Raw genomic sequence first — 13,680 nt, 5'->3', positions numbered from 1 at the left:
TCGCGTAACAGGAATGCAGATTTTTTGGTTAGAAGTCATCGTTCTAATAAAGACCACCATACATGTAAGACTAATGTTGACTGAACCTACTGATATCACATTTGCTTAAAAGATCAAGAAAAATGGATGGTGAGGCAAACTCCACAGCACAGGGTAACTGAATACAAAGCTTTATGAATACTCAAAAACACAGCATTGACTAAGTCGACTTTAAAAGCATCTGGGTGATGAGATTTTAGGAGTTTGCCAGGCTACTAAAGAAACCACAGCAAAAGGAGGTAGCCTTATAAAATGCGAGCAAGGAACCTAGACAGGTAACACTTGCTTGTGTTTCACTCCAGAAAAACCCTACTGAAAACCTTTTCTACATTACGGGTTGAAACTGTGATGCATGGACCATGATGATGCGCGCTAAGTTTTAGGCATATATGAGGCTGTAAAGTTCGGATCATGAGACATTTCGACCAGTCCTTGCATCGCAGTTCATACTTGAACTGTTTCACAATGAAAAGGCAGTCCATTCTTCAGGCACTATGTCATACAGCAGAGAGAGCTGAGCAAATTGATGTACAGTTTTGTGAGAAAAGATTCTGCATAATTTGTGTTTGAACCCTTTAATCTTTTGCTCTTTCTGGGATGTCCAGTAGGCGGTCCTATCAGTGACTGATAAATGTGCATACAAAGAGAGCTGTCAATTATTATTATTATTTATTATTATAGTGCCATTTATTCCATGACGCATTTATGCATATAACATTTATGCATACTTTATCGAAGTGCCATAGTTTATCAAAGTGCCACGGCAGTTAGATGTGGCAGTTGGACAGGGCAGGAGACAGGTAAGACAATTAAACAAACTTGCTTCCAGGTCATCTGTTTTGCAAACAGTATTCACCATTTGTATTTGTGCCATTTATTTTCTGGCTGCTACAATCATCTACATTCACCGTTCTCCCACAAATTCTGCACATTTCATCCATATTAACCCCTCTCTTCTCCTATGTACAGCTGTCATGCTCTCTTCACAATGTTATACCACACAGATCCATTCATTCCCACCATACAACACAGGAAACGCTCTCACAAATCTCTCAACCATCTGCTCACTCTCTGTATCTTCCTTCTCTTAGTCGCAGGTGATTTTTCTCCTAATCCAGGACCCTCCAGTAATAATAACACTAACTCTTTCCCTGTTACATTCAGAAACCCTGCTAATCTCATTAATATTCCCTGCATATCTTCTGTCTCATTCAACTGTGGCGTTTGGAATGCGCACTCAGCATGTAATAAACTCTCTTACATCAATGACTTTTTCCTCTCTAATTCCTTCAACCTTCTGGCTCTCACCGAAACCTGGATCCAGCAGTCAGACACCACCGCCGCCTCAGCTCTCTCCTATGGTGGCCTACACTTCTCTCATACCCCGAGACCTGACAACAGATCAGGTGGAGGTGTTGGTCTGCTTCTTTCAACAAAATGTACTTTTCAGGTTATCCCCCCCAGTACCCTCCCTTATCTATCTTCCCTTCTTTTGAGGCCCACACAGTCAGACTCTACTGGCCCTTCTCCCTGCGAGTGGCGGTTGTCTATCGCCCTCCAGGTCCCTCCCGTCAGTTCCTGGATCACTTTGCTGCCTGGCTTCCAAATTTTCTATCCTGTGACATCCCCACTCTAATCATAAAAGATTTTAACATCCCAATTGGCGATTCTCTTTCCCCATCTGCCGCTCATCTTTTATCCCTAACCTCCTCCTTCGGCCTTTCACAGCTTGCTAATTCTCCTACACATGAAGACGGGAACACATTGGACCTGATCTTCTTCCGGCTTTGCGCAGTACATGACTTTACTAACTCTGCCCTTCCACTCTCTGACCATAATCTTCTTTCATTCTCTGTCAAGAACTGTGAGGCTACTCAAGAAACCCCCACTTTCCACACTTAAAGAAATATACGCGCCATTAACACCCAGAAATTTATGAAAAAGTTGCAATCATCATTGGCCCCAATCTCCTCCCTCTCATGTCCCGACTCTGCATTGAAGCATTACAACGAAATATTGCTATGCGCCCTGGATGAAGCCGCACCTCCTACACAAAGAACAATTCGGCATAGACGGCGACAACCCTGGCATACGCCTCAAACAAGTCTTCTCCAGAGGTGCTCCAGGTGCGCTGAACAGCTGTGGAGAAAATCTAATCTGCCCGAAGATTTCCTCCATTGTAAATTTATGCTGAAAACATATAACTCTGCCCTTCACCTCTCCAAACAAACCTACTTTAACAATCTCATCATCTCACTTTCCAATAATCCTAAACGCCTCTTTGACATGTTTCATTCTCTCCTCAATCAAACAGCACAGGCCCCGACCACCAACCTCAGCGCTGACAATCTGGCCAATTATTTCAAAGAAAAAATTGACCATATCCTACAGGAAATTTTCTCCCAATCCCCAAACGTTATGCATGCTCTCCCCCACCACATTGTATCTTGCTCACTTTCTGACTTCGAACCAGTCACGGAAGATGAAGTGATCAGGCTCCGTGCATCTTCTCGCCCTACTACCTGCACCAGTGACCCTATTCCCTCACATCTCCTTCAGTCCCTTTCTCCAGCTGTCACCACTCACCTAAATAAAAATTTCAACCTCTCCCTCTCATCTGGTATCTTTCCCTCTTCTTTTAAACACGCCAGCATACATCCATTACTTAAAAAACCATCCCTTGACCAGAACTGCACGGCCAACTACAGACCTGTTTCCAATCTTCCATTTATCTCTAAACTCCTGGAACGCCTGGTCCATTCCCGTCTAATCTGCTGTCTCTCAGACAACTCTCTTCTTGACCCTCTACAATCTGGTTTCCACTCTTTACATTCTACTGAAACTGCCCTCACTAAAGTCTCTAATGATCTACTAACAGCTAAATCTAATGGTCACTACTCCCTGCTGATTCTCCTGGATCTCTCTGCAGCATTTGACACTGTGGATCACCAGCATCTCCTCCTCACTATGCTCTGCACTATTAGCCTCAAGGACACTGTTCTATCCTGGTTCTCCTTCTATCTCTCTGACCGCTCTTTCTCGGTGTCTTTTGCCGGCTCCTCCTCCTCTCTCCTTCCCCTTACTGTCTGGGTCCTCAAGGATCAGTCCTAGGCCCCCTTCTTTTCTCCTTATACACCGCTCCTTTTGGACAAACAATCAGCAGATTCGGTTTTCAGTACCATCTCTATGCTGATGACACCCAATTATACACCTCTGCTCCGGTCATCAACCCTGCATTACTACAAAAGACCAGTGATTGTCTTTCTGCTATGTCTAACATTATGTCTTCCCTCTGCCTAAAACTGAATCTGTCAAAAACTGAGCTACTTGTATTTCCTCCCTCCACTAACCTACCTGTGCCTGATATTGCCATTTCTGTTTCTGGCTCAACCATTACTCCCCAGCAACAAGCCCGCTGTCTTGGGGTCATTTTTGATTAAGATCTTTCCTTCACTCCTCACATCAAATCACTCGCTCGTTCATGTCATCTACACCTCAAAAACATCTCAAGAATCAGGACATTTCTCACCTTTGACTCGGCAAAAACTCTTACTGTAGGCTCTTATTCATTCTCGTTTCGACTGTTGCAACTCTCTACTAATCGGTCTCCCTCTTACTAAACTCTCCCCTTTCCAATCCGTCCTTAACGCAGCAGCAAGGATCATATTCCTCGCCAACCGCTACACCGATGCCTCTTCCCTGTGCCAGTCATTCCATTGGTTGCCCATCCAATATAGAGTGCAATTTAAACTTATCACGCTTACCCACAAAGCACTCCATGCTTCAGTACCCCCCTACATCTCCTCCCTTGTCTTAGTCTACCACCCTACACGTGCCCTCCGTTCTGCCAATGACGTAAAACTAAAATCCTCCATAATCCTAACTTCCCACTCCCGTCTCCAAGATTTCTCGCGTGCTGCGCCAATTACCCAGGACAATTCGATTAATTCCCAATACCCACAGTTTCAAGCGGACCCTAAAAACCCATTGCTTTAGACTGGCGTATCGCCTAAACACACTATCTGTCCGTCCCAGTTTTCCCCCATATTAAAATCTTCAATTTCAGGTTCATACCATACATGTACTTAATAGCTTCGGTCAGGACTGTACACATACTGGCTGGCGACCAGTCCATGTATTATTATTTATCCTATTTAGTATATCAAGGCTGCATTATACAATATATGTATACTTTACCTTTTGTGTCTCCCCCATTTCCTCATAGACTGTAAGCTTGCGAGCAGGGCCCTCACTCCTTTTGATCTGAGAAATCCTTATTCTGTATTGTCTGTATAAGTCCCCCCTAAAATTGTAAAGTGCTGCGAAATATGTTGGCGCTATAAAAATAAAAATTATTATTATTATTATTACATGTGAAAAGGGGTGTAGATACAGCGCCTTGTGAAAGTATTTGGCCCCCTTGAACTTTTCTACCTTTTGCCACATTTCTGGCTTCAAACATAAAGTTATAAAATTCACATTTTTGGGTGAAGAATCGACAACAAGTGGGACACAATTGTGAAGTGGAACAAAATTTATTGGATATTTTAAACTTTTTTAACAAATTAAAAACTGAAAAGTGGGGCGTGCAATATTATTCGGCCCCTTTACTTTCAGTGCAGCAAACTCACTCCAGAAGTTCAGTGCGGATCTCTGAATGATCCAATGTTGTTCTAAATGACTGGTAATGATAAATAGAATCCACCTGTGTGTAATCAAGTCTCCGTATAAATGCACCTGCTCTGTGATAGTCTCAGGGTTCTGTTTCAAGTGCAGACGTTGATAGATAGGTCGGGTAGGGGGGATGAATGAGATGGTGGAAAGATGATGAATTCAATTTTATCCATGTTAAGTTATAGAAATCTATCAGAGAAGAAGGATGAAATAGCGGACAGACATTGTGGGATTTTGGTTAGTAGGGAGGAGATATCAGGGCCGGAGAGGTAGATCTGTGTGTCATCAGCATAGAGGTGATACTGGTGATAAGTTCAATCACTGATAGGACTGCCCACCCAAAATCCCAGAAGGAGCAGAGGATTAAATGGTTTAAACACAGGTTATACTGAGTCTTTTTATCCCTAAACTATATATCAATCTGCTCAGCTCTCCCTGCTCTATAATATGCTGCCTGTAGATTGAACTGCATTTTCTTGTTGACAGGTTCCCTTTAATCATGACACTACAAAACAGTGTAAAGTTTGGTGTCACATGTGCTCTTTTATTTCTGTTTTGTTTGGCTTTAAGTCTTTCAATATACTTGCTTAATACTTATAAATAATGATGATAAATGGTAGGTAGGGATATTAGAAAATAATTTGATATTTGTTATGGAGATAGGTCTTGCTTTAATGGGACACTAAGGAATGTCACACAACTGCAAAATCCATGGTAAAGAGAAGAGGATGGGAGTTCTTAAGGATGTTATAAAGTTTGGTGCTGAATCACACAACTTTTTCTAAAAGCAGATTTCTGATTTTGGAACAATGTACAGAAACATCATCAACACTTTGATAATTATTAATGATCAATCTGTGTTTATTTATAATTTTATTATTAATGTTGTAAAAAGTTGTTAGAATTGGAGAATACAAAAAATGATAAATTAAAACTTCCAAACTCATAGTCTTCAGTACTTTTAAAGGTCTATGACCATGTGCTGTATGGAGTTTTGCTGCCCTCTACTGGCATTGATATGTCATATACAATACATAAGAACAACATACCCATGGTACCATAGATGGCAGTCACATAATTTAAGTATTAATCTCTCATTTGTACAGTTTCTATTTTTATATCCATTTGGCATAATAAAAACACATCAAAAACATCTCAGACTTTCCACTTTGTGAGTATGGCCTGACACAGGCAGAGCCAGGGTTGCCATCTTGATTTTTTATTTTTTCTGGACAGCTTATCAAAAGATTGCGGACAAACAATATCTTACTACATAAAGATCTTAATGTTGAGGTGAGTCTGAGAAAAACATCAGCTGACGTTGGAGCGATGACTCTGTTGTTGTAGATGACGACGATGAAAGAGAACCTTTTCCTATTGAATTTTTAAATAGCTTAACCCCATCAGGCATGCCAAGTCATTGCCTTAGATTTAAGGTGGGCAGCATTATTATGTTGTTGAGAAATTTAAATACAAAACCAGGACTCTGCAATGGTACACGATTAGTTGTAACATCACTGAATAGAAATGTTCTTAAGGCAGAAATGTTAACAGGATCAGATAAAGGTGATAAGGCATACAGAGAGATTTCCACGCGATCTGCCCTGGGCAATTCACTTGAATTGGCGATCGTCTCTGTAATCTTCTAAATGTTAGTTTTGTTTTCCGTAATGCCATTTACTAATTTATTAATTATGACAACTTTGTTGTTTATCGTGTAAAAAGGCTGAAAGTAAGAAGACATGGGTCATTTGAGTTAGTTTTTATTATGTAGAGCACACTTTTCTAGCTTCCGAAACGGATTAGTTTCTGAATTCGGGCTGCTAGTATTTTACGAACGAACACATTGGAAAATGATTCTAAATCATTATGATTATAAATTCTACATGTCTACAGCCCATAATTCTGATATAAAGATATCAGCTGCATTAACTGTAAACTGTAAAATGATGATAATTACACTAAAATGTATCTGTAGAAGTTTCTTCAGCTTCAAAAAAATAACGGACGCCTTTATTTTTTTTTACGGACAGGGCAAAAAGGTACTCTATTTTTACGAACTGTCCTGAGAATTTCTGGTTGGCAACCCTGGGCACAGAGCACTACAGTAGGAAAAAAAGCGCAGCATTGTGTTACCTTTTATAACGGTTTAGAGCCATTGTCCGTGACAATACCGTTCCTCTGTAATAACTGGTACTCATGGTTGTCGTTTTTGAAAATCCATGATATTTTGCACTAAGATAATTCTTAATAAAATAGTAAAAATTGATAAAAGAGGACAACCCGGGCATTTCTATTTCTGGGTAAATAATTCTTATGGTGATTCAGTAATACCTGTAATAGGAAAACAAGAAATATTTCTAGCTATAATTATATTACATCTTGTTTCATGGTATTACGTTAAAGACTTGTGTCCTCTGTCTATATAATTATATACGTAGAAGATGACCGGTGCGCTAAACATCTCGGCCACATGATGTCATCCTCTTGACTTGTAATTGTTGTCTGCTCTTGTAGGTGAAGACAATGACAAGTACGAGGAGCTGCAGGCGGAAGAGTGTGGCATCCTCAATGGATGTGAAAATGGTAGATGCGTGCGGGTGCAGGAAGGATATACTTGTGACTGCTTCGATGGCTACCACCTGGACATTATGAAGATGACTTGTGTTGGTAAGAATAGCCTCTATTTTTGCCAAGATGATATATAATCCTGTTTCTTCATCCCATATGATAGATATCCTCTTAGTACTAACTGCATTCTTTGATTTTATTTCTATTATTTAAAGGGAATCTGTCATCAAGTTTTTGCTACCCCATCTGAGAGCAGCATGAGGTAGAGGCAGAGACCCTAATTCAGGCAATGTATCAAGTACTGGGCTGCTTGCTGCAGTTTTTATAAAATCACTGTTTTATCTGCTGCAGATTTACCAGTTTTCTGAATGCTGGGATCTATATAACCCCGCCCACACCACTGATTGATAGCTTTCTGTGCAGACTGTGATTAGGCAGAAAGCTGACAATCAGTGGTGGGGACGGGGTTATGCAGAGCTCATGAATATGGAGAACTACATGGCAGCAGGGTTACTAGTTCTGTAGTGATAATATCCTGCCGATAAAACAGTGATTTTGTTAAAGCTTCAGCAAGCAGCCCTGTAAGTGACACATTGCTGGAATCAGGATCTCTGTCTCTACATTATGCTGCACTTAGATTAGATGGCAAAATACTGGTGACAGTTCATCTTCAAATGACTTATATAAGATAAATGGCAGTTATTCACTCTGAACTCAGGGGTAGATTTCTGTGATGGGATTATAGTAGGTGCAGCGATTGCAGTCGCACCCTGGCCTTGGAGCTCAGGGGGCTCAAAAGGTCTCTGTTGCTCATAAGAGAAAATTAATAGTATGAAGGACCTGTAATAGTCGGGGGTCCTTTTGGAGATTTTGCATTGGGGCCCAAGAGCTTAAAGTTACACCACTATAAGAGTCCATACTAAAATGGAGTGTCTGTGGGTCCTTGTTAGGCGCCATATTCTCCCTTGGCAGCATTGCACTGTAACACTATTGAAACACAGTATGTGATGAAATACGGCACAATTTTACTTATGAGTTTGTGATCAAAAACCTCTATATAAAATCACCCGCTCTTAAGTAATACATGACCCTGTAGCCCTGTACGTTTTTTACACGGATCTAGTGTAGTTTATACTACGGATACACAGTCGGTGGATAAACACGGACATATGAGCAGCCCCATAGGTTATAATTTGTAGTTTCCGTTAAATAAAAGGATACCACACGTACCGGAAACACGAATGTGTGAAGGAGGCCTAAAGAAGAATATCATGTGTTTTTACACAAGATAAAGGCTATGTGGAACTGATTGCTTTACCTGTCTTGTTCCCTTATAGATGTCAATGAGTGCAATGAGCTAAACAGCAGGATGTCTCTCTGCAAAAATGCAAAATGCATTAACACAGAGGGCTCGTACAGGTGTGTGTGTCTGCCGGGCTACCGACCATCAGATAAACCCAACTACTGCACAGAGATAAACTCAGAGAAGGACGACAGTGAACTGGAGTAGAACCAGGAGCCGCTCCATTTTTTCAGCCCGTATACTCTGCACTGTACAAGGATGAAGCTGTGTAAGTTACTTGAGATGAAGGTGGAACCTGGAGCAATGGTTTGATATGGAAGCAGCGTTATGTGGAAGTGGAATGTGATGTCTAACTTACTGCGCATCAACTCTACAGACCAAATGGACACATTTTCTCTAATGGAAGAAACCACCCAAGTATATATAGTCTGATTTTGCATAAATTTGTTGGTAAATAGACAAAGCGATGATGATATTTTAAGCTGGTTATTATTATTATAATTATTTTGTACTATTGCTTTATTAACTTGGCATTTTATTAGAGGTGGGAGCATTTTATAACACTTATGACGATGCAGCGCGTTGGAGACTGTACCATTTCAGTACTGAGAAGTTTTTTTTTTAGTTTTTCTATGTTACCTTGGTGCAGAAACCCTGCGGGACGATATTCTATGGACTCTTTCACAACGTTCTGCTATCCCTTGCCTGGAAATATTTTTATAAACTTCCGCCTGTCCTGTGGAGCAGGCATCTTTTTGGTTTTATTCTTTACTTTTTTTAAGTCTTGGCTGGAAAATCATATTGATTTTTTTTTTACTCTGCCTTTGTCTTTAACTGCACTTAACTCCTTAGAACTTTTTCTTGCCAAGTTTCAAAGCTGCTGGAGAAACATTGCATCCCATAATGTACATTAAATTAGATACATACGTTTCCCTATCCAAAATTTAATTTGTAAATTGAATATGAAAAATACAGACATCTTGTTTGAGTTTCTTAGCATATTAAAGCTGTATAATAAACCTCAACAATAAAAACACTTTATTTTTATTTTTGTAGGATATTCATATATATACACCGATTTATATCCAGAGAAATGAGACATTGCAAACGTTCTCATAAAAGCTGGGCTGTCGATAGGGTCCACTGACAATGTCATTGTATGCTTACCTGTAATTTACCTTATTCTGTATATTTATTTTTTTAAAGTGCCAGATGAATCAGCCCTGAACAATGCAATAAAAGAATAATATAAATCGGGGGTTAAAGGCGTGCACCATTATTGTTTCAATGTACTCATGGCGGGCTTTATGTGTGCAAATATTTATATTTATTAACATTTATATGGGTAAAAGTATTAGGACGCGCCTCCTAATTATTGAAATCAGGCTTTTCATTAAGTCCTATTGCCACATTCTGAAGAGTTTAAACAGTGTGATACTGTTATAGGATGCCACTATCACAAATTAGTTCTTCCCTCCAAAATATTTCATGATCAAGTATGACTGGTATTATTGGAAAGTCAAAGCATTTTGGAACCATAGCACATTTTGTAACCCCTGGTGAGGTTGGAACCCCAAACCTATTGGATGCACGCATCCATCCTTTGTTTGTAGGCTTCAATAGTCTTGTGCCTGTCCTTTTAGGTAAGCACCAATGTCCTCAATGTCAGCCCTTGAGCACTTAATAGCCGTTAAAATAGGATTTGGGTAGTTTAATATAGAGCAGGAGGAGGCTAAAGAGCAAAAAAGACGATCTATTGGTCAATCATGATATAAAAACTAGAAATCTTTTTTAAAAATATAGAACAAACAAGGTAGTTGGAAAGGGTAGATATGACACAGGCATACATATATAAAAACAATGGACACTGTTCAAAAGATGCAGGACATAATCATCTTATTAATTGATACATAATCGTCCTGAGGCTAGCGCTGAAACACGCGTCGGGGGGACAGTGTGATGCATTTACTTTATCAGGTTACAATTATGGCTATGGTGGCTAGTGATCCAATATAATATGGTTGACATAAATACATGTACTAGGTAGATGCCCTGACACCTTGTGGTGATGTGGGGCTATAGGATTATACTGGTGCAATATGGATCCCACATATGTGTCCTGTGACTACCACTACACTTTGTGCAGTATAGATACTACATTGTATATTATAACACTTCATTACTCCCAAACATTTTGTGGTCCCAAATACATGCATTTAGTTTAAAAAAAATGTCCATGGGCCTACCGAAGGCTCCTATGCCTGCCATAGTTGTGCTCCTATGAATACTTTAGGAAAACAGGACTCTCCAATTTCGGATTCTTGGAAATGAAGAGGATTTTATTGGCAAGATAACAAATAACTGTTCATGTATTCAATGCGTATAATGACATTTTGACTCCTCCTGAGCCTTGATTTTACTTTCACTCCCTATCTGTATGTCTTTGGAGTGTGGGAGGAAACCCATGCAAGTACAGGGATAACATATAAACTCCTTGCAGATGTTGTCCTTGGTTGGATTTGAACCCAGGACCCCAGTGCTGCAAAGCAACAAATGCTAACAGCTGAGCCACTTATACAGTATAAGTACAAATAAAGTGGAAAAGTAAATAATAGTTCATAAATACCATGAGTGTAATTTATGATCAATAAAATATGATAATCATCTAAATAGGTAAATACACCTGAACATACTATTATGATAGGGTAATGACCTAGAGCAGTGTTTCCAAACTCCAATCTTCACTGCCCCCAACACATCATGTTTTCAGGCTTTCTTAAGGCTAAGTGCCCACGATGCAGAAATGCTCCAGATTTTTCCTGAGCGTTTCTGCATCTCCCTGGCAGAAAAAACGCATGCGGATTTTACATAGGTTTTTCCTGACAGGGACAAGCGGAAGTGAAGCGTTTTGATCATGGGATTTCGCATGCGGGTTGTCAAGCGCTTTCTAAGCGATTTTAGCATCACTTGGAAAGTGCTTGACAACTTGGTCACACTATATAAATTCATGCAACCGGCATGGATTTATATAGTGTGACCAAGTAATAGTTTAAAAAAAAGAATAAGAATGGTAAAAAATAAAAAAAAAACATATACTCACCTTCTGATGGCCCCCGGTCTCCTTATCCGATGCGTCCGGTCTCCCCGGCAGCTCGCGATGGTCTGAAAGGACCTTCCATGACGTCATTTAGTCATGTGAGAGGTCACTCGACCGCCGACATCAGCGGTCGCGTGACCCATCACATGACTAAATGACGTAATGGCAGGTCATTTCAGACCATCGCGAGCTGCCAGGGAGCCAAGAGGCATCGCTATGGAGACCGGGGGCCATAAGAAGGTGAGTATAATGTATATATATTTTTTTAATTCTTATTTTTTTACAGGTACTATGGTACCTGGGTCTGGAGGAGAGTCTCCTCTTCTCCAGACCCGGGTACCATCCGCACATTGAATCGCTTAATATCCGCATGTGCACATGTAGTCATGCGGATATTAAGCGATTCAATGAAAGCCAATGGCGTCAAAAACGCTGAGATTACGCAAAATAATTGGTAGTGCTGTGGATTTTTCCGCAATGATAATCCGCAGCAGAAATTTCCGCAGCATGTGCACAGCACATGCGGATTATCATTCGGGAACATTTTAGACCTTCTACCAAGCGTTTTTTAAGCGTTTCTGCAGCGGAATTGCATAGACACATAGTGGGCACACAGCCTTAGTATTGCACAGGTGATGGAATTATTATTAAGGCATCTGACATAGCCCCAGGATCTCTCACCTGTGCAATACGAAGAAAACCCTGAAAACATGATCTGTTGGGGGCTGGGAGGACTGGAGTTTGAGAAACACTGATCTAGAGCAACAAGAGATCAACACTAATGTAAGTAATGCTATATACCTAGATATGTAATCCAGGCTATGTGGTAGCAGGGTAATCCCAGTATAAAATTATGTACTCAAAATTATTGATATACAGTTCAATGGAGTAATAGGACAAGTTTACATAAAGTTTATAATTATCTATGGAAGCAACACAAGCATATCCTGAAGCCCGGCCAGTAGAGGAAACCTACCAGAATGCAGTGGATGAAACTGTGGTTCCTAATTTGGGTTCACGCTGGAGCTGCTGCCAAAACTAATGGAGCGTTGTGCTCTGGTGAAGTGTCAGGAAGAAATGGCGTGCAAGGTGAGATGTTGGAGCAAGAACATTCGCTTTACAGTAGGTGGGACAGGGTGTAGTAATGCAGATGGGGAAAGTTCACATCAGAGTTGGGAGTACAAGGTGAAATGGGAGTAGGAAAGCTCACAGTGGGCGGAACAAGGGATCGTATCAATGAGGATGAGGAAATGCGAAATGGGGGTGGGAAGCTCATGTCACGGTGAGTTGGAAAAAGGATCATGTCACTGCTGATGATATAATTTGGTTTATGTCACTGGAGGTGGATCTATACTGCTCATGTCACATGGGGCGGTAGTGCAGTTAATATGAATATGCATGGGCGGACTCACAGAACCGCATCATAGGGGAGCATAATGAAACATAGATCGAAGTGTCCAGTGTCAGTCAGCAATTTGTAAACGGAGGTATGGCTGGAAGGGATAGATCACTGGCTACAATACAAGAGTGATATGAACAGGTGGAGAAAAGAATCAAGTATTACTGAAGTAATATATGGTTGGAAGAAGATAAAAAATGTGAAAAAAAAGAGGGAAGACAAAATGGGGTAGGGCAGCGAGTACCTGCCTGGTTCTGGGACATACTACTTGATTGCTACTGACTGGACGATATTCAGCTATTCTGTGAAAAGAAAATTGAATATGAGAGGCTGTAACTCATCACAGAGAACATAATCTATACTACATATCAATCCCCATCCATACAAAGCTACAGTACATCATGTTCTGATATTTAAATCAATACGTCATATTCCCTGTTCAATCCTTTGTGGGGTGGGGTTTTCCTGCAAAAAATGCCAAGGGACATTCTTTCAAGGGTAATGACTAGTATATAAGGCCAAAAAACACAAAAAAAATGCTTCTCCACACCTTTAGCTATGTTCACATATAGCGTTTTTGATGCATTTTTGCATTGC

General features: G+C 40.4%; 1 protein-coding gene across 3 annotated transcripts in view; it reads left to right on the top strand.

Annotated features, from left to right (window-relative positions):
- The window catches only part of LTBP1 (latent transforming growth factor beta binding protein 1), a 439,153-nt gene extending 429,301 nt beyond the window's left edge, over positions 1-9,852 (top strand). For all 3 annotated transcript variants that reach the window (XM_073672632.1, XM_073672633.1, XM_073672634.1), the window contains 2 exons: positions 7,231-7,383; positions 8,622-9,852. In XM_073672632.1, the coding sequence (XP_073528733.1) occupies positions 7,231-7,383; positions 8,622-8,794 (326 nt within the window). In that variant the 3' untranslated portion in view covers positions 8,795-9,852. The remainder of the gene's footprint in view (positions 1-7,230; positions 7,384-8,621) is intronic.
- The last annotated feature ends 3,828 nt before the right edge of the window (positions 9,853-13,680 follow it).

The sequence above is a fragment of the Phyllobates terribilis genome, unplaced genomic scaffold, assembly GCF_046119375.1.
Source record: "Phyllobates terribilis strain yellow unplaced genomic scaffold, ASM4611937v1 Scaffold_3__8_contigs__length_932513732, whole genome shotgun sequence".
Classification (NCBI taxonomy): Eukaryota; Metazoa; Chordata; class Amphibia; order Anura; family Dendrobatidae; genus Phyllobates; species Phyllobates terribilis.
This window is presented reverse-complemented; position numbering and strand designations above follow the sequence as displayed.